General features: G+C 48.9%; 1 protein-coding gene across 5 annotated transcripts; it reads right to left on the bottom strand.

Annotated features, from left to right (window-relative positions):
- Positions 1-921: 921 nt before the first annotated feature.
- DYNLRB1 (dynein light chain roadblock-type 1) lies at positions 922-25,650 on the bottom strand. 5 transcript variants are annotated; one of them, XM_023220467.2, is made up of 4 exons: positions 25,545-25,650; positions 14,750-14,825; positions 7,712-7,879; positions 922-1,303 (listed from the first exon to the last, which is right to left on the bottom strand). In XM_023220467.2, exons 1-4 carry the CDS (start codon positions 25,545-25,547, stop codon positions 1,260-1,262), a joined length of 291 nt encoding a protein of 96 aa, XP_023076235.1. In that variant the 5' UTR covers positions 25,548-25,650; the 3' UTR covers positions 922-1,259. The 5 variants fall into 5 exon arrangements, with proteins under 5 accessions (XP_023076235.1, XP_023076240.1, XP_026311037.1 ...); XM_023220472.1 differs by having other exon boundaries at positions 14,750-14,821; positions 25,545-25,618; XM_026455252.1 differs by lacking the exon at positions 25,545-25,650 and adding an exon at positions 25,127-25,147.
- Between the last annotated feature and the right edge of the window lie 1,473 nt (positions 25,651-27,123).

Genomic DNA, 27,123 nt, shown 5'->3' with positions numbered 1-27,123 from the left:
TACAGTAGATTTTGAAGAAATTTTGCCAAGCTCTTATAAACTACACCCCTCAACTCCGAAGAGTCCGTATTTGACTCCTCCGATACCACTGAGGAAACCTCACTGGAAAATCTGGGCAGATATGATTGCTAGATGGAAGAACTCACAGACCGTGGTGACTTCTGGGGCAGGGAGGACAATGACGGGGATTTCCAGGCTCACACTACACAGTGCTGAGTCTTTTTCCTGTGTAACAGGAAGCAGACAAAAAGGAAAACCCTAATCCAATTAAATACATGTGGTTTCAGAGGGAAAAAACCAGTGAGTGGCTGGATGAGGGTGTGTGGAGGTGAATTCTGGGACACTGTCGGCGAGAGGACCCCTGCACTCCGAGTCTGCGGGGCAGATGTTTGCCCAGGATGGGCTCACTCGGGTGAATGGGGGCCCTCCAGGATTTCTGGAGCAGATAGTGTGGGAAGAGCAGGGATACTGGAGTCCGAGGCCTGAGTCCTGGCCGTGAGGGCATAGGCAAGCCGTTCTAAGCCCAAGTCCCCATGTCTGAGGTAGCCCCAACACTCTGTCTGCAGAGGGTACCGTTAGGTGAGAGCTACATCTATTACATGCCAGGTGCATTCCGGGTCCTCAGTAAGTACCACTCTTCCCCAGTGCAGCGTAGTAGAAAAAATCTTTCAACACTGGCAGCAGTGGGAAATGGTAAAAGAAGGACGAGGGCCAAGAGGCCCAGAAGCCAGGGCACCGATTTGACACCAAGCTACACGAAGGACAGCCACCGGCACAAGCAGCAGCAGCAGCAGCAGGCCTCTCGGAGCCGGGAACATGATCTCCCTCCAGGGCTGACGGAGGCAGCCAGGCCTCTGACGTGTGATTACACAGGAAGAGAGAGGCCTTTTCAACCTAGTGTTTAAAGACACAACAGCCGGGTAAGCATTTTGGTTATTTTTAGTTAAAGAAAAACAGCTTTCTCCGAGGGCGACAAAGTGAACTGAAGGTCAGAAGGAAGCTGGGTGCGGGCTTCTTGCAAGCTCTTGCTCTACAACCTGGATGTGAGGAGAGAGGGCCCTCCGGAGCTCTGGGGAAGGCTGGCGCACACAGGGGTTCCTCTGGTGGGGGAGGAAGAGCTGCCAGCCCACACATGGTCACTGGATTGGTCTGAGTGGGTTCCAAGGCGACTGCCACGTGCCAGTCCAATGACACGATCGACATTAACATTCTTGGGGGACATTAAATTAAGGAATGATACAGGGAGCCAAGAGAGTGGCTTATTCGGTTGGATTCTGAATCACAATCAGGAAATAGTCTTTATCTGCAAAAGAAAAAAATGACACAAAAAAATCACTAAATGTAAAATGAGAGAAAAACACACAAGAAAGCAAATAAACCATTAAATCACTAACCATAAAATGAGAAAGGGGGTGAAAGCAATAAAAAGCATCAACGCTCAGCATCTCCAAATGCTGGGAAAACAAGATAAACCCGTAAGGTTCCTGCGGGGGCTCCTGGGGCCTCCCTGTACCGGGCAGCAGGCACTCTACAGTGTGTCCCCTCTTCTAATCCTCCCCACGACAGTGGCAGCAGGTAGGCAGGATTCTCACCCCTGTTTTCCAGGTCAGGGGACTCTGGTTCAAAGAGCTCCAATGAATTGCCTAAGGCCATGGTTCTCAAACTAGGGGCATCCCAACCACCTGGAGGGCTCCACTCTCAGAACCATCGTTTAGTGGGGCTGGGGCAAAGCCCAAGAGTTTGCGTTTCTCTAACGAGTTCCCAGGTGATGCTGACGTTATAGGCTGTGGGAGGACCACTGGCTTAAGGTTACCCAGCTACTTAGTGTCAAAGATGGATTCCGACATAACTTCACTGGACTTGGGGTAGTGTCATTTTTTTTTTCTCTCTCTCTTTTTCCCCTCCCAAGACAGGGTCTTGCTCTGTGGCCCAGGTTGAGTGCAGTGATGCGATCATGACTCACTGCGGCCTTGACCTCCAGGGTTCAGCTGATCCTCCCGCCTCAGCCTCCTGAGTAGCTGGGACTACAGGCACACCCCACCAAACCTGGGTAAATTTTTAAGAAGATATTTGTAGAAGGTCAGGTGTGGTGGCTCATGTAGCACTTTGGGAGGCCAAGGTGGGCAGATCACTTGAGGTCAGGAATTCAAGACCAGCCTCTGGCCAACATGGTGAAACCCTGTCTCTACTAAAAATACAAAAATTAGCCAGGCGTGGTGGTGGGTGCCTGTGATCCCAGCTACCTGGGAGGCTGAGGCAGGAGGCCTGCTTGAACCTGGGAGGCAGAGGTTGCAGATCGCCTCACTGCACTCCAGCCTGGGTGACACAGTGAGACTCCATTTCAAAACAAAACAAGTTTTTTGTACAGATGGGGTCTCACTATGTTGCCCAAGATGGTTGCAAACTCCTGGGCTCAAGTGATCCTCCTGTCTCAGCCTCCCAAAGCGTTGGGATTATAGGTGTGAGCCACCACACCCAGCCAGCTAATGTCAATTTCTGTCACAAACTCAATTTGTTGGCTTTCCAGAACCTTCTGAATAAGAAAATTTCGAAAGGGCACAAAGCTGCCTGGATTGCAGCTCCAGGGATCTGGTCCAGTGAGGAGGAATGCCCACCATGAATCACAGCAAGTCCAAGTCCCTGGAGGTGAGCCTGAGTGCCTCCCATTTTACTGAAGAGGAAACTGGGGAAGTGGTGTTATTGGATTTAGGGCCTGATAATTTGGAATAAAAGACACTGATATTACTGACTGTGCCTGTTTTTATCAGTGGCTTGTTAATTCTGTTTTCATTAGTGATTTTTATGTATGCAGATTTACCGACTTAATCCAATTGCAAACACTGATCAAGGCTTCTTTGTGTCCCAGTCTGGGCCACCCACTTCTCATACGGCCCCTCAGTGAGCCCTCGAGTCACTCTGAGAACACGGAGGCTCAGAGAGTTAAAGGGCTTGCCCAATCCAAGGAAAATCCACAGGTGGAGTGGGGACAGGGACCTGGGTTTGACCCCACACTCTGAATTGCCGTGGTCTGCTGCCCCCTGCTGAGCATGAGAGAAATGGCAGGACCTCAGCCAAGTTGCTTTGTGGCTGTTCAGAGCCAAGCCTAAAGCTTGGTTCTTCTCACAAAGATGGGCTGTTGCAACTGGGAAGAAACAGAAACGAAATGACTCACAGTTTCATGGCTAACCAGTCTGCATACATAAAAATCACTAATGAAAACAAATAATTAACAAGCCACTGATAAAAACAGGCACAGTCAGTAATATCAGTGTCTTTTATTCCAAATTATCAAGCCCTAAATCCAATAATACCACTTCAAGTGCTTTGTGATGGGTAATGTGTGTTGAAGGTTGTGTAGGCTGAGTTAGTTACCTCAGCTTTAGTATTAGTGAAGTTAATAAGTGAAAACTAGAAGTCTGTTCTTTTTTGTTTTGTTTTTTGAGACAGGGTCTCGCTGTCGCCCAGGCTGGAGTGCAGTGGCACGATCATGGCTCACTGCAGCCTCAACTACCCAGACTAAAGTGATCCTCCTGCCTCAGCCTCCCAAGTAGCTGGGATTACAGGTGCCACCATGTCCAGCTAACAAAAGTTTGTGTTAAGATGTCCTGGCCGGGCATGGTGGCTCATGCGTATAATCCCAGCACTTTGGGAGGCCGAGGTGGGAGAATCGCTTGAGCCCAGGAGTTTGAGACCAGTCTGGGCAGCATAGTGAAACCCTATCTCTACCAAAAAAAAATGTCTGGGTGTGGTGGCACATGCCTGTGGTCCCAGCTACTAGGGAGGCTGAGGGGGAAGAGTTGCTTGAGCCTGTGCGGTTGAGGCTGCAGTGAGCCATGATCGCACCACTGCACTGCAGCCTGGACAAGAGCTAGACCCTGTCTCCGAAAAAAAAAGTCTGTTCACGTGGGCGGTTCTGGGCCAGGGTGGGGTGAATTTGGCACACATGTGGAGAGCCACGCTGTCTGGAACACCTGCTGCTGTGTGCGGCCTGGGAAGCAACTCCTCAGCTGGATGGAGTCAGGCCAGGCGGGTGGGAAGGCGTGGATCTCCCTCCTGGGCCAGGCTGCTCCAGGCTGCCCACGATGTGTAGGGTGCTAACTACAGTCTCATATGGACACCTCCGGCAGTAGCCAGGCCTGCTCTACACCCATGGCCACCCCTGGGTCCTGTGCTCTGTAGCCATCCTGAGGCAATCAGCGCCAGTGCCTCCTAGGCTCTGCGTGGTGGCTCCTGACCACAGGAGTTCTGCACCAAAACCCAATTATTTTTTCTTGGCCACATAAAAGTGGGTATGTCAAAGTGTCAAATCACTGGTTTTCATCCTAACACTGTGCCCCACAGACACCCCTGACTCCATCCCCACTGCTGACCCCACCTCTGACCCACATCAGTGGGGTGTCAGCAGTGGAGGGAGCTTTACAGAGTCATTCATTTATTTAATCAATGGATATTTGCTAGATGCTTACTATGTGCTTACAAGGCCCTGCCCTCATGGAAGTTACTCTCAAGTGGAGGAGACGGCCTTAAAAATGCAGGTAAGCGGCCGGGCGCGGTGGCTCAAGCCTGTAATCCCAGCACTTTGGGAGGCTGAGACGGGTGGATCACGAGGTCAGGAGATCGAGACCATCCTGGCTAACACGGTGAAACCCCGTCTCTACTAAAAAAATACAAAAAACTAGCCGGGCGAGGTGGCGGGCGCCTGTAGTCCCAGCTACTCCGGAGGCTGAGGCAGGAGAATGGCGTAAACCCGGGAGAGGGAGCTTGCAGTGAGCTGAGATCCGGCCACTGCACTCCAGCCTGGGCGATAGAGCGAGACTCCGTCTCACAAAAAAAAAAAAAAAAAAAAAAAAAAAATGCAGGTAAGCATTTGGTGGCAGGCAAGGACTGAGTGGCAGCAGTGAGGCTGAGCCAAAGAAGCATGCTCTGTGTGTAAGACAAGCTCAGCACACCACTGTCCTCCAGCACGGCGCCGCGTGTGTGCAGGAGAGACAGAGTGTGACTTGAGAGCACGGGCGCCCCCTGCAGTGCTGCCAAGGCGAGGGACTGGCCACCTCATCCTCCTCCACTGACAAGGTCGTGGGATCTCCGGGCCTGTGAACCCCAAGGACAACCCCTTACTTGGGAGCTGCCCATTCTGGACTCAAGCACCAACCACACTCATGGGCTCTGAATGCCTGTGGGTCTTCAGGGCCAAACTGGAGATGCCATTGCTGCCAAGTTGAGACTTGAATGGCCAGGAGCTTTCAGATGATGCTGTCCTTCCGGAGGAGACATTCTCAGGAGCTTTATGCCAAGGGACACTGTCCGTGAAGAATTTGTATGATTTGGAGACCATGTAATTTGCTCCCTTCCCCCATACCCTGAACTTCCAGTCGGCCACTGGGAAGCATAAGGTCTGCTATGCACAGGGTGAGTAGAGGAATCGTTCCCAGCCTTTTTTTTTTTTTTTTTTTTTGAGACAGTCTCGCTCTATCTCCCAGGCTGGAGTGCAGTGGTGTGATCTCAGCTCACTGCAAGCTCCGCCTCCCAGGTTCAAGAGATTCTCCTACCTTGGCCTCCCAAATAGCTGGGATTACAGGTACGCGCCACCACGCTAGGCTAATTTTTATATTTTTATTAGAGACAGGGTTTCACCATGTTGGTCAGGCTGGTCTTGAACTCCTGACCTCGTGATCCACCTGCCTCGGCCTCCCAAAGTGCTGGGATTACAGACGTGAACCACCGTGCCTGGCCTCTCAGCCCGACTTTTAGGGGAGTGAAGCTTTGTCCTCTGCAGCCACACAACATGATGTCCTGGGAGGGATTTCAGTTTAAATCTGATTCCAAGGCTTTTTCCCCCAACCCAGGTCAACACACTCAACTAGGCAGGTGGCTCAGGACATCAGCACAGCACCGTCCCCTACTCAACATTTTACAGATGTAGATTTGCAGGTGTTCTGTGACTTGCCCAGGGTCACGCCTGTGGGAGGCAAAGCTGGGAAAACAGATTCTGCGCCTCCTGCAGTCTTTTCTCCCTGATGGATCAGGCAGTACACATGGACGGCGTGATTTTGGAATAAAAGACTCTGGAGTTATTCTTATGTTCTTCTCTGTGACTGACTTGCTCTGTCCCCACCCCTCTAGGGAGTGTCCCAGGGAAACTGTGGGCTGCTGTGACTGGCTCTATAGTTCTTTCCTTCCCATCCTTCCAGGCCTGGTGACAGAACCTACGCTGGTCTGCTACGTGGAGCGGCTGAGCCCCCATCAAATGACCTCAGAACTCTGTGGCCTCTGTGTTGCCACGTCCAGAGCACTCAGTGTCCCCAGATCCTCCGCTGCCTTCCTTTATCCGGGTCCTAATCCTAATCCTATCACCTCCTGCCCTAAAAACCTTTGCTTGCAAGATCAAGTCCATGTAACCGAGTGAGGTGTTTGTGGCCCCTTCTCAACTGGACCAAGTCTCACCTCCCACTCCTCCCCACTCACATCCTGATGCCCTAGATAAGCGGCACTGCAGTGGAAGTGCACCATCACACGCACACATGACGCACGCACACTCAACTATGTGGCTCAGCCAAGAAAAAGCAAGGTGAGAAGTCACGAGGCAGAGATGGTCCTGGAGCCTCTGTCTGCCACCCTAGTCCATGAGTGAGAGCGAGGGGGCCGGGCAGGAGATGTGGCTCTGTTGCTCGCTCCTGTGCTCCCATCCTTGTGGGCTCCTCCCAGAATGAGCATCTCCTCACCCTGAGAATGATCCTAAGGACTAAACACAGGCCTTGGTGGCACCATACAGCCCTCAAATGCAAGGCAAGCACCTCGTGTAAAAGAAACACAGCAATCTGCTCCGGTGCGGGAGGAAGAGCTGGCTGCAACGGGCCTAAAGACAGGCCTGGTCTTTACAAGTGGGCAGAGAACATGTTTTCTTTTCTTTTCTTTTTTTTTTTTTTTTTGAGACAAGAGTCTCGCTCTGTAGCCCGGGCTGGAGTGCAGTGGCCAGATCTCAGCTCACTGCAAGCTCCGCCTTCCAGGTTTACGCCATTCTCCTGCCTCAGCCTCCCGAGTAACTGGGACTACAGGCGCCCGCCACATCGCCCGGCTAGTTTTTTTGTATTTTTTTAGTAGAGACGGGGTTTCACCGTGTTAGCCAGGATGGTCTCGATCTCCTGACCTCGTGATCCACCCGTCTCGGCCTCCCAAAGTGCTGGGATTACAGGCTTGAGCCACCGTGCCTGGCCTGAGAACATGTTTTCAAGGATAAAATGATACGGTACTTTTGCTTTACATTTTGGAGCAGAATCACTGAATATTCTTCCAAATGTGGCTTTCCGCCCCTCCGCCTTGCTCACACTGCTTCCTGTGCCCTTAAGATTCAGTTCCAGTGTCCCCTCTTCTGGGAAGCCTTTGCAGACAGCCCCAGACAGGCCTGGCCACACCCTCCTCTATGTCCCAAATGCCTTTGAGTTTTCTCCTATCAAGGCAGGGGAGACACGCATGATGCTCACGTGTCTGTCTATCCCAGGAGACTGGGTTCCCCTCTGGGGCCAGTCCCTGGGCGGATCTGCTGGGGGACACCAGCTGGAGGCTGGCTAGGCAGTGAGGCAACAACCCAATTCCTTCAACTCCTCGGGCCCCGCTTGGATCTTCTGGAGACACCACTGCACCACGCCTCCTGATGAGGCAGAGAATGTGCCGTGAGGTCTGTTCCTACATGGGGAGGTAGAAGACCCCTTACCTGGTGCAACCATAATTTCATTTTTCTTGGAGCGAATTCGAAGGAAGGTGAGATCGTTCTGAGGGTCGATTTCACGCACAGTGCTCCGTGCCTTCAGGATGAAGCTGTGCATGAGGCTGGCGTACTGGGTGGTGGTGGGGTTGTCCATGGTGCTCTTGATGGGAATGCCTGAGGGGAGAGCACACGGAGCCTGAGAGGATGTGGAGCCCCTTCTGCCGAGCTCCCACCCACACCCCTAGTGGAGAGAACTGGAATAGCAATTCTCAGTCAACGCCACCATCCGCAGAGGGCTTGCTATGTGACAGGCACGGTGCTGAGCCCCAAAGCATGCCAGTGCCATGCCCTAGAACTACTCCACGGGTGGCAACACCATCTCATCCCCCCACGAGGCATAGGAGCTCTGAGCAGTGAGGCAACCTGTCTGTGGTCACACAGTGGGGCAGGACTCACAGGCAGGCCTGCTGTCTCACTCCTGGCTCCTTTCCCACAGTGGGGCAGGATTCACATGCAGGCCTGCTGTCTCACTCCTGGGTTCCTTTCCTAGGGCTGATTGGTTCCCAGCAGTAACAAGAGACACTAGCTCTGATTGTCTTCCTAGGGCACTAGGAATGCAAGGGTAGGCAGAAGAGGACACGGTGGCAAAAGAAGCAGGTGAGTCAGAGAGGCTTTTTGAGCCAAGTGATGTCAGGAGAAGAGGTTGTAGTCATCACTTGTCTGCAAGGGACAAGACGACCAGATCACCAGGGCTGCTGCTGGCTCCTGGATGGCCACAATGTGCATGGCAGGGCCCTGCAAGGCCTTGCTCTACAGATGAAGCTTCCTGAGGATGGCACTAATGAGTGTGTCCATTATAATCTACCCACGACGGGGCGGCGATGGGGAAGGAGCCACCACGACTCTTTCTGTCCACGCTGGGCCAGTTTCTTGCCACCCAGCAGGTCAGTCTGATAACTGCCTTTAGTTGAGTCCTAGGCTGGGTAGCTATGGGCCAGATTAATAGGGTCCTGGGCTCCAAATTGACCTGTGCTTACACCCAACTCTGCCCTTCACAGCTATGCAGCCTTGGGCATGTGATGAAACCTCCTGAGCTTCCACTGCCTTATCTGTAAAATAATATCTGTGCTTCCAAGTGCTGCTGGGCGAGCTGAATACTGCTTAATTCATTTAAGAATGTTTAGCAAGAGTACACTTAATAAATGTTAATAAATAAACACTAATCACACAGTAAATGCCATTTGCATTAATCTGAGGGGATGTGACTATTGCTTAAACCTGCAAGGGGCTTGCTAAAACACAGCCCACCCACCAAGGGCCAGGACCAGAGCCCAGGTAGAGCTCTGGGTTGGCTGTTCTTGCTACCTGGCCGGAAACCCTCCCCGTAGCTGATCTTTGGGCCCCAATGGTAAGAGGCCTACAGTCTCAAGGCTTGGCATGGTTTGGGTGATCAGACCCCTTGACCTTCTCTTTTTACACACCACAAAGCCACCTTCTCACAGATCCCTCTGCCTGGAACTTTCTTTCTTTCCCCTATTCACTCATGATTCCCACTTTGGTCCCTGAGGTCTCCATCTTCAGGTGACACCTCTCATCCCCACTGGTGGCACTGACCCAGCACCACACAGCTTTCCCAGGCTGACACTGCAGCATCACACTGTGATCATTATTCTATCCCCCACCACAATGTAAGTTCCCCAAGGGCTTGACCAAGTCTGATTTGCTCACTAGTGTCCCTAGTGAGCAATCATTAAGCTTTTTTTTTTTTTTTTTTTTTTGAGGCGGAGTCTTGCTCTGTCGCCCGGACTGGAGTGCAGTGGCCGGATCTCAGCTCACTGCAAGCTCCGCCTCCCGGGTTTACGCCATTCTCCTGCCTCAGCCTCCCGAGTAGCTGAGACTACAGGCGCCCGCCACCTCGCCCAGCTAGTTTTTGTATTTTTAGTAGAGACGGGGTTTCACCGTGTTAGCCAGGATGGTCTCAATTTCCTGACCTCGTGATCCGCCCATCTCAGCCTCCCAAAGTGCTGGGATTACAGGCTTGAGCCACCGCGCCCGGCCAATCATTAAGCTTTTATTGCTATTGGTAAGTGAGTGGTCAAAGGGTCTACTTTCACTAGTTTGGACAGATATTAGCATGAGGAGTCTGATCACATCCATATAAGCAGGATCTGTGTAAAACAGACAAGAAACTAAACATCTGCTGGCTCACTCCAAAAACAAAAGAAAATGTGGAAGTACAGGGCCAAGGACCAAAACCGGGAAGAAGTTCAAACAAGGACAAAGATTAATTCCAGATTCACTGGATGCCAGAGCTGGAGGAGACCTCAGAGACAGCCTAGTTATTAGGCCACCTGCTCCCAGCCTCTGCCTTCACAAATGAACACTGTAGAGCCTGCAGAAGTAGCTGGTCATCTGGGAGGCACAATTTCTAACTTGGGGCTCTGGTCTGCTGGGATATACCCCCAGGCTCTTCCAACACACCCGGTTCCTTCAAGCAATAAAAGACAACTAAAAAATTCAACAGACACTTTAATCAAACACCAACTCTGTGCCAACACCATCCTAAGTACTACAGACAGCAGTGAACACAAGACACCAATCTTTGTTTTCACTTATTCTGCCTGTGTGAGTAGCAGCAGAGGATGGCAGGGGGTCTGGAAAAGTAAAAACAGAATGAAATTTCCCTTGCATTTTCGGTAAAACTGCTTAAATTCACACTTTTATTATGAAACACCATTTGAGTCTAGTCAAGGCAGAGATGTCAAAAGGCAGTGGCAGGTGACTGGAAAGTATCGGGACTTGGTTATGTCATGGGTTCAGGGGCAGGAGCAGGAGCAACCACTCTGGGCTGGGGTGATCAGGGAGGGGGTCCTGAAGAAAGAAGCAGCTGAGCTGAATGTTGGGGGTTGGGTAGGAAAACCCTAGATAAGATCATAGGCATCCCATTATAATTATCCCCAAATCATCATCTTTAATGGAAGCTTCCAGAGGGCTTAAAGGCCCCATGGATCAGTGGGAAGTGTGATCAACCCAGATTCCGGGTTCTGACCACGTTCATCTACAGCTGGGTGACCTTGGGCGGTTATCCACACCTCTCTCAGCTTTGGGTTTCTCATCTGCAAACTGGGCAAACCCTTGCCTCACAGGGTCACTGTGTGAGATGTAAATGAGACACTGACGTGGGGGCCCTGAGAATAGGACACAAGTTAAAGACACACACACACACACACTAACTGAGACATTCATAGGCATTTCGTGCCAGGCACTATTCTAAAAGCTTCCCCTAGAGAAAGGCAGAATTATGATCCACATTTTACAAATTAGAAAACTTAACAGAGAAAGTGGCTTATGCCCAAAACCACATAGCTGGTAAGTAAGTAGGGCCTGGATTCAAAGCCAGGCGGGCTCATTCTGCATTCCATGTTAGCTATGCTGCGATCAGCCCCATGAGTATACAAAAAGGCAGCACTCACTAGCATCCAAAAGGTAAGCAGCTGGGGCTTCCCAGTGAAAAGGCTTGGCTTTAGGGGCAGTTTTAAGGCAAGAATGAGGGCCTCCCCTGTGCGAGTACTGTGGAAGCCTGGGGGTCAGAGCTGGGGCCGCTGGACCCCGGGGTTGTTTCCTTGGAGTCAAAATGTCCAGTCCCAGAAGACAGTTTCTCTCTTAGTGACAGAAGTCTTTCAGGTCTTGGAGCAAGAAGTGCCCCAAAGAGATTCCCTGGACCATCACAGGACTCGAAGCAGTTGAGGGCTGAAGAGGGAAAGGAGCTGCCTCAGGCCACCCAACTGATCGGGGCAGCCCCAAGCAGGGGGCCTGCTCCGGCCTCCACAGTATCCCAAGGGCTCCCAGCCTCCTGTAAATGAAATGACCACATGGTTTAATCAGAACTAGGCAGGGCTGGGGAGCACATTCTGTCTAGCTCTATGCTTGCCAGGGTTCTGCTGACTTGGAAATCAACTTTTTTTTTTTTTTTTGGAGACAGAGTTTTGCTCTTGTTGCCCAGGCTGGAGTGCAGTGGTGTGATCTCGGCTCACTGCAACCTCTGCCTCCTGGGTTCAAGCAATTCTCCTGCCTCAGCCTCCCGAATAGCTGGGATTACAGGTGCCTGCCACCATGCCCAGCTAATTTTTATATTTTTAGTAGAGACGAAGTTTCACCATGTTGGCCAGGCTGGTCTCGAACTCCTGACCTCAGGTGATCTACCTGCCTTGGCCTCCCAAAGTGCTGGGATCACAGGCGTGAGCCACTGCGCCCGGCTGGAAATCAACATTCTATCTAAGGACATAGCACCTCCACTTTGTTGCCCTTGATGGCTTTCATTCTGCTTGATTTAAGTAGGAATTGCTGAGAACTCTGCTTCTCCAAAACAAGTCCTAGACGACAACACACATAAGAGGCTCTCTAAGAGCACTGAAAAAATTAGAGCCCACTGAATACACTGGGCCAGAGAATTTCGGGGGCCCCGCAACTGGGCATGCCCTGACCTCTTGGGATGTCCACATGTGTCTGTAAAGGTGGCCACAATAGCATCTACCCTATGAGGCAGCCAAGAAACACATAAACAAACCGTGCCCGGCAGCACGCCAGGCACGTGACAGATACAGGTATTGCTGTATTACCTCCACCCACAGAGCTGCCTGTAAATCCTGGCCTGTGGGAGCAGCCTCTGGGCTGGGCACTGAAAGGCCTACATACTTCATTATTATTATTATTATGATTATTATTTTTAAAGAGACAAGGTCTTACTCTGTGCTGGAGTGCAATCACAGCTCACTGCAGCCTTGAACTCCTGGGATCAAGGCATCCTCCTGTCTCAGCATCCTGAGTAGCTAAGATTACAGGCGTGTGCCACCATACCTGCCTAATTTTTCTTTTTTTTGTGGAGTTGGGGTCTCACTATATTGCCCAGGTTGGTCTTGAACTCCTGGGCTCAAGTGATCATCCTGCCATGGCCTCACAAAGTGCTGGGAACAGGTGTGAGCAACCATGCACCACGCCCAGCTATTATAACAATTATTAATCTACTCATTAAGCCATCTAACATGTTTGCAAAAATTTCAGGTTTTTTCCTTTGGGATTATTGCCTTTGAACACAGTCCTCAGGAATCACCAAATCAAAGGGGCTGATGGCTACACCCACTGTGGTTGGTTCATTTAACGTTCACTGACCTGACTCTGCGGCCTGTGGTGAATGACACGGGAACAGAGGTGAGTCAGGCATGGTCCTGGTCTTTCTGCATTGGCCACGCTGCTCTATCAGCAGCAGCGTCTCAGTGGACTCCTCTCCTCCCAGCCTCACATAAACTGGTTTATGTTATTTTTGTAAACTCCAGTAGGGTAGTTTTTAAATTGGCCAAACCCCTTCCCAAATTAAAACCAATGTAGAAACACGAACTGATGGTTCTTAGTAGGTGTGCTCTGACTGAAGTGGATGACAGGAACCTCAGCCTCTACCTCTACTCCCAGGGTAGCACAGGACCCCTAGGTTTAGGGAACACAGCCCTGAAAACATGATCTGAGGCAGTCTCTCCAAGGAAAGGCCTTCGGAAAGAGACAGAACTGCTGTGAATTTTAGGCCTGTGGCTCTCACTGAAGCCTCTTCTGATTAGAATCTATCCTCTAAAGCAGAATTTTCTCAACTTGTCTGATCATAAGAATCTCCTGGGGTGCTTGGTAAACACACAGATTCCTCAGGTCTTGCTTTGGCCCTAATAAATTAGACTTTTTGGTGCTGAGGCCTGGAAAGCTATGTTTAACAGGATCCCCGGGTGATTTCAAAGAATGAATACATTTGGGAAACACTGTGGCCTAGAGGCATAAAGTATGTGGATGCCCCCAACCCAACAGGGGAACCCCATCAGGTAAATCAGAGTTTGTATGAACAAATGCCTCACAGCTCAAAACAGATGGTGACAATACTGTACTAAATGCTTTATGCTGTTCATTCTTAGTTACTCTTCAACTTATAAGGTAGATATAAGTATTATCCCCATTTATAGGCTTAAGCGACTTGGCCAACGTCACAAAGCTAGTCAGAAGATGAGGCAGAATTCAAACTCTTAACTGCTGGATTCCAGATTCCCTGTCCTTACTGCTGGCCTGGAGCATGAGGGCCTGGGGGCCATTCTGGTTCTTGACAGCATGGCATGGGAGAAAGCATCCAAGTGCACTCAGATGGGCTTGGATTTAAATCTCGACTGTGTGATGGTAGGCAGATCAATTACATTTCTAGACTCAGTTTTCTCCATTGCAAAATGCAGACAATGGGGCCGTTTTAAGGAATATAAGAAAGAGTATGCGCGGCACCAGCCAGAATCCTGGCACAGAGCGGGGGTGTGCTAAATGTTCGCTCCCTTCCTGTCCAGTGCAGTCTGGGAAAATTAGTATCTGTACCCTTCTACCTATACAGATACCCACTCAGAAAGGGTTGTCGGGGTGGAGGAGAGCTGCAGGCACAGAGAAGTTAACTAGAGAACCATCCAGCCAATAAAGCAGAATCAACACAAATGGGTAGGTAATACCCACTTAATGGATTCACTATAAAAGTAGAAACAACAAAATTGGGCTAATGAACATTGTGGTGGCACTTAAAAAATTTGTTTATGTAAACCATGAAGCAATATTTTAAAAAGCTCATGTGTAAACATATGCCCAAGGGTAACAACTATTATTATGGTCCTCTCGAACTGTGCTGGACGAGGCTGAGTAAGCATGGAAGACTGAAGTGTGATCTGTCAGGGCAGTGGGACTGAGCAGATTTTCCCTTTGTGAGGACACTGGAAGTGGCTGGTGTGAATGCAGTGCTGTTTACAACTAATTGTCACAACCAGTTACCGATTTCTTTGTCCCTTCTCCACTCCCGCTGCTTCACCTGACTAGACTTAATGGGGAAAAAAAAAAAGAACACTGGAGGTGTTAAAAATTAAAAAGGCCTAAAATTAGACAGGTTCATGAAGGACTTTGTCAACAGCAAGTGCTATGCTGTGTTATGGCTGCTTCTGGGCCTGCCTGGGTGCGGGTCATGGCGGGAGGGAGGGCGTGTACCTTCTGTGTTCACGACGATGATTCCCTGCACTCCCTTCTGGCTCTGCAGTCGCTTCAGTGTCTCCTCCACCTCTGCCTGCCAGAAAACAAGACCAAGGTTAGGAGAAGCCAATAGGCAGGATTAACTTCCTCATACCCCAGGCAGATGAATCATATGTTTGTCTTCCAACAAACAAGTAATACTCAGGCACCTGGCACCCCCTCAAAGCTCCCCAAGCTGATCTGATGTGCTCCTCCGGCCACCGCCAGTGCCCAGAGCATCTGCTCACACCCCCATGCAGGACAGGGCTGCTCATGGCGCTTTGCCCACCAGGCACTATTATCCCACCCTCCTCAGCTGCTGGGGAGCAGAATATAAACACCATTCCCATGTATATACACGTCCATGACTCATATATTGGACATAGCTGGGGGATGGGACTGATGATTTAAGAAAACCCAGAGAGTAGTGTCTAACAGGAAGACAACACTTGGTCATTTGTGGCCCAAAGAGCACATGAGGATAGACTGAGTGACTTCAGCAAGCATCCGAGATAGTGTGATGTGCAGCACTCAGCTATAAGAAGTGTGCCTTGGGAAGGGGCTCATTAATCTTGATTACCCAGAGACTGCTCAGGTGGGCTACTCCTGCACACAGCATCTGTAAGCGGAGGGGCAGTCAGAGTTCATGTCGTCATTCTGCCATGCCAGGCCTCCTGTCACTCCTAGCCTACCTTCCCCTCCACTCTCCAGCTCCATGACACACCTCCCTGTCTCTACATCTTTGTATCCCACAAGGCCTCTTCTCTGCTGAAATCCAACAAACTCCTCTAGACCATCTAAGACATCATCTCCTCCACAAAGCCCTTACTGACCCCCTAGTCGATGGGGTCTGCCTACATGTGACTCCCCAAATCCCTGGCTGTGTTTCTCTGGGACATGCATTACGTACTTTCTTTCTTTCTTTTTTTTTTTTTTCTTCTTTTTTCTTTGCTTATTTATTTATTTATTTATTTTTGTTGTTGTTGTTTCAGGTACTATGTCTATTTCTTAGAGACTCTACAAAGGTCTGTGGAGTAGACGTGTGATAAATAGCTGCTTAACTGAACTAGGCCTAACTCTTCCTGTGGATGGAAACTAGCCCTGAGGTATACCTGTTCTCAGCCGGCCCCTTCCAGACTGATCTAGAATCCAGTCAGAAGCCCCTCAAAGGCTGAGAGTTGTTAGAAACAGACGCTCCATTCACCAAAAGAAAACAGTTCCTCACCCCCAGGGACTAATGAGTTGGGGTTGGGGGCGGGAATCCTCAACACTGGGTGGAGACGGCACAATGAATTCTTGTTTTTCTGGAAGGCACAAGGCTGACAATCCAGTCACTGCCACCCACTCCCCTGTGACAGAAGAATACTCTCAAACGCTGGAGGGAAGGGTAAACAAGTTTCTCCTATAAAGTGGCAAACGGCCTGATGCCTCTAAGATCTGGAGCCTGGGTAAAATGACAGGGTTCTGTGGACGTGAGAGTACAATGCAGTGGGTCATGCGTGTATGAGATCGAATGTCAGCCAACACATTCATTGAGCTCCTACTATGTGCCAGCGGCTATTGTGAAGGGGAGGAGTGGGGCACAATAGTGGTCACTGCTGGACAGTACACAGTCTACCCTGGTCACCCTCCTGGAAGTTCATCAAGTACCAAAGTACAGTGACATCTGCAATAGCAAAATGCAGAAAGAACTAAAAATGCCCAACAATTAGGGAAAAGGCCAAGTAGATTATGGAACATTCACTAATAGGAATATAATACACATATTAACCATGGTGATTAGACCATGTCATACCATCACAAAAGATGTATGCTGGCCGGGCGCGGTGGCTCAAGCCTGTAATCCCAGCACTTTGGGAGGCCGAGAAGGGCGGATCACGAGGTCAGGAGATCGAGACCATCCTGGCTAACACGGTGAAACCCTGTCTCTACTAAAAACTACAAAAAACTAGCCGGGCGAGGTGGTGGCGCCTGTAGTCCCAGCTACTCGGGAGGCTGAGGCAGGAGAATGGCGTAAACCCGGGAGGCGGAGCTTGCAGTGAGCTGAGATCCGGCCACAGCACTCCAGCCTGGGTGACAGAGCAAGACTCCGTCTCAAAAAATAAAATAAAATAAATAAAAAGATGTATGCTATAATGTTAAGTGAAAACAGCAAAATGCAAAAATAAAGTGCTTTGGTGACTGCAATCACATGAAAACAAAAAGTTAGAGGAGATTATGAAAAAAGCCACATTAAGGGCAAGGAGTTATAGAAAGGTTTGATTTTCTTTTTTTCAAAACAGCCCTTTTCATTCTACTGTATTGTTTCTATTTAAAAACATTTTAATCCCCCATCTATGTATCCAAGAGAAGTCTATGATGCAGGGGCCACAGGGCTCTGATACACTCAATGTTGTCAGAATAAGAATATGTAAGAATAACTTGGATGATAATTTAGGACAGCTCAATCTGCAATCAACCCGGAAAGAAAGGGGAAAGAAAGCGAAAACCAAGATGTCAGAATCTAAATCCAAAACAGCCCCCAGAGATTAGAGAATGGGGCTGAAATGAAAAAGATGAAATTTCCTAAGACTGCTATTCATTCAGTAACTACATGGCAACCTTCCACGTGCCAGAAATGTTCTAGGCCTGGGGATGCTGCAGTGAACAAAGTATAACAAAAATCCCATGTCATAAAACTGTCATTTGTGGGAAGGGACATTAAATAAGAAAAAAGAAGTGAAACATAAATGTCAGCTACAGTACAGAAATGGGACCTGGAATGCAGGGGTGATGGGAATGTGAAATACATGGTCAGAGAATGCTCGCCAAGGCGACAGTGAGTAGACATCTGAAGGAAACGAGGGAGTTAGCCATGCCAGTTTCTGGGGAATGTTCCAGACAGCACCAAGAGCAAGCACAAAAGCCCTGGGGTGGGCAAGCGCCTGGCATATTCAGGGGGAAAACCAAAGGGGCTGGTGTGGCTGAAGGGCAGGAGCAGGGGAGGGACGGGAGCTGGGAGCTGGGACCAGACCGCAGACGGCCTGGCAGATCAAGTGATGACCTTGGTTTTTACTGCATATGATTCATGGAGCCACTGTCAAGTTTTGAGGTAGAGAGTGACAAGACCTGATTGTTTTCCAAAGGACCGCTCTGGCCGCTGTGTGGAGAATGGACAGCAGGGGGCGAACACAGCCCGAAGAGGCCTCCCATCCTTGCCCTGCCAGGTGCCGCTCTGGGTCTGAAGGAAACAAGCTTCCCTCCTTCACTCACTGCTTGATGTAACCACCTCCCAACCCTTTGGACTCAGCTGCAGAGCCTCCCGCTGGAAGTTTCTCTGACACCAGCCCCTCTGCTGGGCACCGAGGCCCCCAGCCTTCACAGCACTGACCAAAATGCAGTGCAACTGTTTAGGTCACGTTCATCTCCTCCTCCAGACGCAAGGCACCCTGGGACCAGGAAACCAGACCAGACTTTATAGCTCCAGTACCTCGCAGAGGATAGGCTCAATAAATACTGAAGGAACAAATAAAAAGCATTTCTGCAACTATGTTTCACGAAATCAACCTTTTTAAGTACAGGAGGGGACATGGCCTCACAGTCCACAGTGTGAAAAAAGAGCTAAGGTTTAGGTGATCTGAAATTCAACGAGAACCAGACACTAAGATCTGGCTATACAAAAGTAAACACAAGCCAGGCGCACTGGCTCATGCCTGTAATCCCAGCACTTTGAGGGGCCAAAGCAGGTAGACTGCTTGAGCCCAAGAGTTTGAGACTAGCCTGGACAACATGGTGAAACTTCATCTTTACAAAAGATTTTTTTTTTTTTTGAGACGGAGTTTCGCTCTGTCGCCCAGACTGGAGTGCATTGGCCGGATCTCAGCTCACTGCAAGCTCCGCCTCCAGGGTTTACGCCATTCTCCTGCCTCAGCCTCCCGAGTAGCTGGGACTACAGGCGCCCGCCACCTCGCCTGGCTAGTTTTTTGTATTTTTTTTAGTAGAGACGGGGTTTCACCGTGTTAGCCAGGATGGTCTCGATCTCCTGACCTTGTGATCCGCCCGTCTCGGCCTCCCAAAGTGCTGGGATTACAGGCTTGAGCCACCGCGCCCAGCCTACAAAAGATTAAAAAAATTAACCATGCATGGTGTCGTGTGCCTGTAGTCCCAGCTACTTGTGAGGCTGAGGTGAAAGGGTTGCTTGAGCCCAGGAGGTAGAGGCTGCAGTGAGCCATGATTGTGCCATTGTACTCCAGCCTGGACAACAGAGCGAGACGCCTCAAAAAAAAAAAAAAAAAAGAAAAGAAAAAAAGAGGAAGAAAGAAAAATAAATCAAAGTAAACACACATCTCACACATTTATCAGGAATGGGAGGACACACAGGTATGACTTCCCTACTCAGCACCTACTATGGGTCATATATTGCTTTCAGACACATGCTCTCTTCTGAAACTCTCAGTCACGAGTTAGTATGATCTCCATGTTAGTGATGAGGGAACAGGTTTGGAAAGGAGAAGGGTTTTGCCCAAGAACAACACATTCCCGGTCAACAGAAGAGCTGAATATACCGGTGACCACAACCGAGGAGGTCCCTGCCCTCAGGGAGCTCACATTCTGGCGAGAGAAACTTAAACAAGTAAACAAGATTCTTGTAGGATACAGGGACTAGGCTGTGGGGCAAGCGATGCTACTCTGGCTAATGTGGTCAGGAACACCTGATGAGATGTAATCTTTTTTTTTTTTTTCTGAGATAGTGTCTCACTCTGTTACCCAGGCGTGCAGTGGTGCGATCATGGCTCACTGCAGCCTTGACCTCCCAGGCTCAAGGGATCCTCCCACTTCAGCCTCCCGAACATGTGGGACTACTGATGTGTACCACCAAACCCAGCTAATTTTTTGTAGAGCTGGGGTTTCGCCATGTTGCTCAGGCTAGTCTTGAACTCCTGGGCTCAAGTGATCTACTTGCCTTGGCCTCCCAAAGTGCTGGGACTACACGTGTGAGCCACCATTCTCGGCCGTAAGTATGTCATCTTTAAGCCAAGAACCAAATGATGAGAAAGAAATGCATTCCGGGCAATGGGGTGACGGAGACAAGGCTCCCCAATTCTCTAGTCCCCAGGTGCACATTCCTGACACATGGAAAAACAAGCAGCAATAAAGATCCAGGAGTATCCACTGGCTCAGCGTAGGAGGGATGACCACTGGAAGCAAATGACTGACAAAGAACTATGACCAATTTGATCACTAAACATAAAATTTAACTTCTGTATAAGAAAAATGAATCTAACAGGAGAGAAAAATATGTGCATCAAATATAACAGGCAAAAAAAAAAACAAAACAAAACATGAAATGACTAAGAACAATAGCAAGTCTCTAGTAGGTAGTGTGCAAAAGAATACTAGTAGAAAATATGCCTACCAGAAATTACAATCACATCAAACTATGGTCACCATTCCTCGCAAACAAATAAATGAAAAATTCAGCTGGGTGTGGTGCTCACACCTGTAATCCCAGAACTTTGGGAAACCGAGGTGGGTGAATGACTTGAGGTCAGAAGTTTGAGACCGGCCTGGCCAACATGGTGAAACCCTGTCTCTACTAAAAATACAAAAATTAGCCATCATGGTGGCACGGGCCTGTGATCCCAGCAACTCAGGAGGCTGAGGCAGGAGAATTGCTTGAACCTGGGAGGCAGAGGTTGTAGTAAGCTGAGATCGTGCCACTGAACTCCAGCCTGGGCAACAGAGTGAGATTCCATTTCCAAAAAAAGAAAGAAATGAAAAATTATAGCAATGCTGAGGTTTATTTTTAAATGCTGGCATTGCTATTACAAAGCTGGCAGGTACAAGGGCAATACAATCTTGACAAAGCTACAGGACAATGTATTGCAAGAACCATAAAAGCATTGGTCCCTCCCCCTCAGAAATTATTTTCCTAAGAATTTCCTCCTGAGGAAATAACCTAATAAGTAAGTTAAAACAAAACGAAACAGGCCGGGCGCAGTGGCTCAAGCCTGTAATCCCAGCACTTTGGGAGGCCGAGACGGGCGGATCACGAGGTCAGGAGATCGAGACCATCCTGGCTAACACGGTGAAACCCCGTCTCTACTAAAAAAATACAAAAACTAGCTGGGCAAGGTGGCGGGCCCCTGTAGTCTCAGCTACTCCGGAGGCTGAGGCAGGAGAATGGCGTAAACCCGGGAGGCGGAGCTTGCAGTGAGCTGAGATCCGGCCACTGCACTCCAGTCCGGGCGACAGAGCAAGACTCCGCCTCAAAAAAAAAAAAAAAAAAAAAAAACAAAAAAAACCAAAACAAAACCAGACAGTCACAGAAGCATCATCACAGCACTATTTCTACTAATTAAGAAATGGAAGCAGCCGGGTATGGTGGTTCATGCCTGTAATCCTGGCACTTTGGGAGGCTGAGGCAGGTGGATCACCTGAGGTCAGGAGTTTGAGACCAGCCTGGCCAACATGGCGAAACCCTGTCTTTACTAAAAAATACAAAAATTAGTTGGGCATGATGGTGCACGCCTGTAATCCCAGCTATTCAGGAGGCTGAGGCAGAAAAATCACTTGAACCTCGGAGGCAGAGGTTGCAGTGAGCTGAGACTGAGCCACTGCACTCCAGCCTGAGCAACAGAGACTCCGTCTCTAAAACAAACAAAAAAAGAAATGGGAGCAACCCAAATGTACACAGGTAAGATATTTGGCCAATCATGGTACAATTATTTCACTAAGTATTATGTAGTCACTACGTAGTTAATCACAAAGACGATACGACAAGAAGGTTAAATGTTTTTGGATATTAAAACAACAAAAAAAGAAAAAAATTCCCCCAAAACCCAGCATGCATATCTTGGAAAATATGCATACGTGAACAAAAGAGGAAGGAGAACATACAAAGATGAAAATAGTTGTGTGGTAGAGTGAAACTGGATGAGGAGAATTATATATGATTATTTTTTAATTTTAATTTTATTTATTTATTTATTTTGAAACAGAGTCTGGGCTCTGTTGCCCAGGCTGGAGTGCACTGGCCTGGTCTCGGATCACTGCAACCCCCGCCTCCCAGGTTCAAGCGATTCTAGTGCCTCAGCCTCCTGAGCAGCTGGAATTACAGATGCATGGCTTCCGGCTACTTTTCACATTTTTAGTAGAGACAGAGTTTCACCATGTTGCCCAGGCTAGTCTCCAACTTCTGACCTCAAGTGATCTGCCCACCTTGGCCTCCCAAAATGCTGGGATTATAGGCGCGAGCCATTGTGTCTGGCCAATTATAGATGATTTTTATATCATTATTCTAAAAGTCAGTTTCTACCTAAAATGTAAAATATGCATGCCAAAAGTGCCACTTGTAGAAATCTATGCTACATAACCACTAGCATGAGTGCGAAAAAGACAAGAACAGTTACTGCAGCAGTGTCTGGAATAAAAAAACTATACACCACCTAAATGTACATATGGCACTAGGATACTATACCGACCTTACAAAGAATGAAGTAGACCTGCATATAATAACACAGAAAAATGTATGATATTTTTAAGTCAACAGAACAAGTTGCAGAATAAGATACATACACATATATCTATCTTAAAGTCAACTTCTGTTTTCTCTTATTTTTTTCTCACCCAGGGTGGAGTGCAGTGGTGCAATCACGGCTCACTGTAGCCTTGACCTCCTGGGCTCAGGCGATCTCTCCACTTCAGCCTTAAACTTAACATATATAAATATACATATTCCAGTTTCATCTAATAAACAGCTTATATATAAATGTGCTTATGCACCAAACAAATCTGGAAGGAAAAACACCCAAATGCCAACAGAAGTTACCATGGAGTAGTAAGATGGAGACCACATAAACTTTCTACATTATATCCTCTGGTACTGCTTCAAATTGTTGAAATATGTGGTGGTTCACGCCTGTAATCCCAGCACTTTCGGATGCTGAGGTGGGCGGATCACCTGAGGTCATGAGTTCGAGACCAACCTGGTCAACATGGTGAAACCCTGTCTCTACTAAAAATAGAAAAAAAAAAACCCTGTCTCTACTAAAAATAGAAAAATTAGCCAGGCGTGGTGGCGGGTGCCTGTAGTCCCAGCTACTCTGGAGGCTGAGGCAGGAGAATCGCTTGAACCTGGGAGGCGGAGGTTGCAGTGACTCAGATCACACCATTGCATTCCAGCCTGGGCGAAAGGGCAAGACTCTGTTTCAAAAGAAAAAAAAAAAGTTAAAGTATGCATCTAAATTTGTATTGCTTTTATGAGTATAACCACAGAATAGCATAATACAGGTTCTAGTAAGCTACCATTTAAGTAAGAAAAAGGGGGGCCATATAAGTGCTTGTATAGATGTACAAGAAACTAACAGCTGGGTGTGGTGGCTCACCTGTAATCCTAACACACTTTGGGAGGCCAACGTGGGTGAATCACTTGAGCCTAGGAGTTCAAGACCAGCCTGGGCAACATGGCAAAACCCCATCTCTACAAAAAAATACAAAGAAATTAGCAGGGTGAGGTGGCGTGCACCAGTAGTCCCAGCTACTTGGGGGAATTGAGGCAGGACGATCACTTGAGCCCAGGAGGGTCAAGGCTGAAAAAAAAAGAAACTACAATGGTTGTTTCTAAAGGAGGAGAGACTGAGACTGGGGGTTAGGACAGTGGGAATTTTATTTTTCATTTAGATCCCCCCTTTTTTTTTTCCGAGACGGAGTCTTGCTCTGTCGCCCAGGCTGGACTGCAGTGGCCGGATCTCAGCTCACTACAAGCTCCGCCTCCCGGGTTTACGCCATTCTCCTGCCTCAGCCTCCCCAGTAGCTGGGACTACAGGCACCTGCCACCTCGCCTGGCTAATTTTTTTTTTTTTTTTTTTTTTTTAGTAGAGACGGGGTTTCACCATGTTAGCCAGGATGGTCTCTATCTCCTGACCTTGTGATCCGCCCGTCTTGGCCTCCCAAAGTGCTGCGATTACAGGCTTGAGCCACCACGCCCGGCCTCACTTAGATCCTTTCACATCATTTATTTTTTTAGTGTGTGCAAGTATTACCTGTAAATAATCCTAAAATTCGTATGGAACCACAAAAGACTCAGAAAAGACAAAGCAAGCCTGGACAAAAAGAACAAAGCTTGAAGTATCACACTACCTTATTTCAAAATATACCAGAAAGGTATAGTAACCAAAAGAGCATGGTATTGGTATAAAACACAGACACACAGGCCAATGGCATAGAATAGAGGACCCAGAAACAAATCCACATATTTAGAGCTAACTGATTTTCGACAAAGGCATCGAAAAAACAAAACAAAACAAAAACAAAAAACCTACCATAAATCAACAATACCACTACTGGGTATTTATTCAAAGGAAAGGAAATTAGTACATCAAAGGGATCACCACATCCTCATGTTCATATTGCAGCACTATTCACAATAGCCAAGTTATGGAATTAGCGTCCATCAATAGGTAAATGAATAAAGAAAATGTGGGCCGGGCGTGATGGATCACACCTGTAATCCCAGCACTTTGGGATGCCGAGGCGGGCGGATCACGAGGTCAGAAGATCGAGACCATCCTGGCTAACATGAAACCCCGTCTCTATTAAAAAAAAAAAAAAAAATTTGCCAGGCGTGGTGGCAGGCGCCTGTAGTCCCAGCTACTTGGGAGGCTGAGGCAGGAGAATGGCGTGAACCCGGGAGGCGGAGCTTGTAGTGAGCTGAGATCCGGCCACTGCACTCCAGCCTGGGCAACAGAGCGAGACTCCGTCTCAAAAAAAAAAAAAAAAAAAGAAGTGATGTGAAAAATGAAGTTATACATATTTTAAGCATTATTACATGTTTGTAATGATGTGGAGATATTCTTTGTGGTGTAATAATGAAAAACACAGAACCCACAATTGTACATTCAATAGGGGCTAAACTGTATAAACCAAAAACAAGGAGTCACATGACTACTGTAAGTGGTTGCCTCTAGGTGATGACAGTTTCTTTTTACGCTTTTTCTTATAAGCTTTAGATTTCTAAATAAGATTTTTGAAAAAGTAATACATTCACATGGCTTTAAATCTAAATTTTTTTTTTTCAAATTTTGCACAAGCTGTGAGGATTAAAAACACAAAACCTGTAATGGCGTGGAGAGCCCACAACTGCAGCCAGAAACGTAGAAAGAAGGCTTTGGGATCCCCAAGAGCGGACCCCGCCCGTTCCTGACTCTGGCACCCACCCAGTCCCAGCGGCTAGAAAAACCGCGCCGACGGAGTGGCGGCCGTCAAGCTTCTAGGGTTCAAATCCACCTCCACCATTTCCTGGGGCAAAGCACTTGGCTTCTCGGGGCTCTGGATAACAGATATGTATAACAAAATGGGACTAAAGATCATATCTACCTCACGGAGCTAGGAGGAGGAGGGGGGAGGAAATGCAAGACACATAAAGTGCTTGGCAGAGCCTGCCACAAACCGAGCTCCCGGGAAACGTTAGCAAGGTTGCCATCCCGCAACAAGATCCAGGACGCTAGGCTGCAGGGGCGCTGCCCACCCCTCGCCCATCATCTCTTCCTGGCCGAGGCCAGGCTCCTGCTTCCGGTAAAGGGGCAGCGGGATCCGGCGGCCCCGCCTCGGTCAGGCTCTAGAGGCCTCCACCGCCGGGTTCCGCCCTCAAGTCGGCTGGGTCCCGGGCCCGGCCACGCCCAGCCCCCACCGATTCCCTGTCCGGAGCTCTGCGATCTCCTCATCCTCAGAGGACTGAAGGCCTGGCGTGGGATGGTGGGCAGCCGCCAGCCACAAGCCCCCGGCGCACGCTCACCATTTCCGACCGATCCGGTAGCCCAGCGTAGCAAACACCCAGCCCAGTCCCGTGCCTTTCTGCGCCTGCGCACAGGTTTCTGTCAAAACGGACAGCTCTAGCTGCCTATCAGGAGCCAGCGTGAAGCGGGGGCGGGCGAGACGATCTTGGCTCCGCCAGGACTCTAGGAAAATCTGCTTTCCACTGTGGGAAAGCAAAAAGCCCAGGAGCGGAACGCTAAGCTGCGGAAAATTCCCAACTCCAGCCGTGGAGAAAAGATGCTGCTTCTGGCTGGACGCGGTGGCTCACGCCTGTAATCCCAGCACTTTGGGAGGACAGTCGGAAGGATTGCTTGAGTCCAAGAGTTCGAGACCAGCCTGGGCAACAATGGAGAGAGACCCCCTTATCTACTAAAAAATAAAACTAGCCGGGCATGGTGGCGCGCCCCTGTAGTCCCAGCTACTCCGAAGGCTGAGGTGGGAGGATCGCCTGACCAGGAGTTCGAGGCTGCAGTGAGCCGGGATTGCGCCACTGCACTCCAACCTGGGCGACAGAGCAAGAGACCCTGACTCAAAAAGAAAAAAAAAATGCTGGTGCTTGGTATCGGAAGAGGCTTTCAGCTCTCAATGGAGGTCTAAGCTGACTCTTAAGTCCCTGGGTGGAGCATGGTGGGAGAGTATGGAGGCAAGTGGGACGGTTGCTGAGACCCCCTTTGCGCCCTGACTGAGGCAGAGACAGGCCCAGGGCCAAAATGCGCTTTGGGCTCGGGCAGGTCGGGGGTGGGGCTGGAGTCAGGTACCTCTGGAGTCTCCGGGGAAGATGCCGTGCAACCTCGGAGATGAATTGGTTAGGGCTGGCCTGGGAGTCTTTCGAATCCGAGCTCAGCCCCGCCCCGCGTTACGTAGCGGAAGCCACTGGACATCTTTGTGTTCTATCTTGTTCTCACCTCTAAAAGGGGGACTCTTCTTCCCAGAGCCCTATGTTGTCCCGGTTTCCGCTCTTTAACATTCTATTCCCGCAGGTCACAAACGTTTCTGGGTCCTCTAGTAAGAATAACTTCTGTTAAAACATGCTGCAGTTTAGTGAACCCTGTGCCACATTACTGTGCTGAACACGCACATACGTTATCTCCGTAGCTTCAGGGAAGTATCGGTAACCCCGATACTTTATAAATGCTGTTTCTCCCAGGCACTGTAGCTTGCTGGATTCAACGATGATCTAACTCCAAAGTTTCATTCCACGGTAGCTGCTCTTCAGTGAGGAAGGATTTGGTTCTCCTTCCAGGGGTGTCTGTATGTTAAGAGGATTGACTTTACTGCGAAGAAACCTAGCCGACACCACCTTAACCAGATCAAAGTTAATATTACTGGAAAGTGGACATATTGATGCCTTGTGCCCCGATAAAAATACGTTAAGGGCAAATTACCTCCAAGTCATTTTCCACAAAAACTCAAAAGCCTTAAACCATGAGAAAACTTCACTAAACCCAGTGTGAAGGATGTTTTACAAGACACCTGTACTCCCAGCAAAATCTCAAAAAGTCATGAAAGCAAGGAATGAATGCGGAACTGTCACAGATTAGAAGAGTAAAGAGACAGCA

Source organism: Piliocolobus tephrosceles, chromosome 20 (genome assembly GCF_002776525.5).
Source record: "Piliocolobus tephrosceles isolate RC106 chromosome 20, ASM277652v3, whole genome shotgun sequence".
In the NCBI taxonomy this organism is placed as follows: domain Eukaryota; kingdom Metazoa; phylum Chordata; class Mammalia; order Primates; family Cercopithecidae; genus Piliocolobus; species Piliocolobus tephrosceles.
This window is presented reverse-complemented; position numbering and strand designations above follow the sequence as displayed.

Coding starts and splice junctions, on each gene's coding strand:
- DYNLRB1 (XM_023220467.2), bottom strand. Junction 7,880..14,749: donor CATCGTCGTGAACACAGAAG/GTACACGCCCTC, acceptor CTCTCCCCTCAG/GCATTCCCATCAAGAGCACC. Junction 1,304..7,711: donor TGAAATTATGGTTGCACCAG/GTAAGGGGTCTT, acceptor TTTCTTTTGCAG/ATAAAGACTATTTCCTGATT.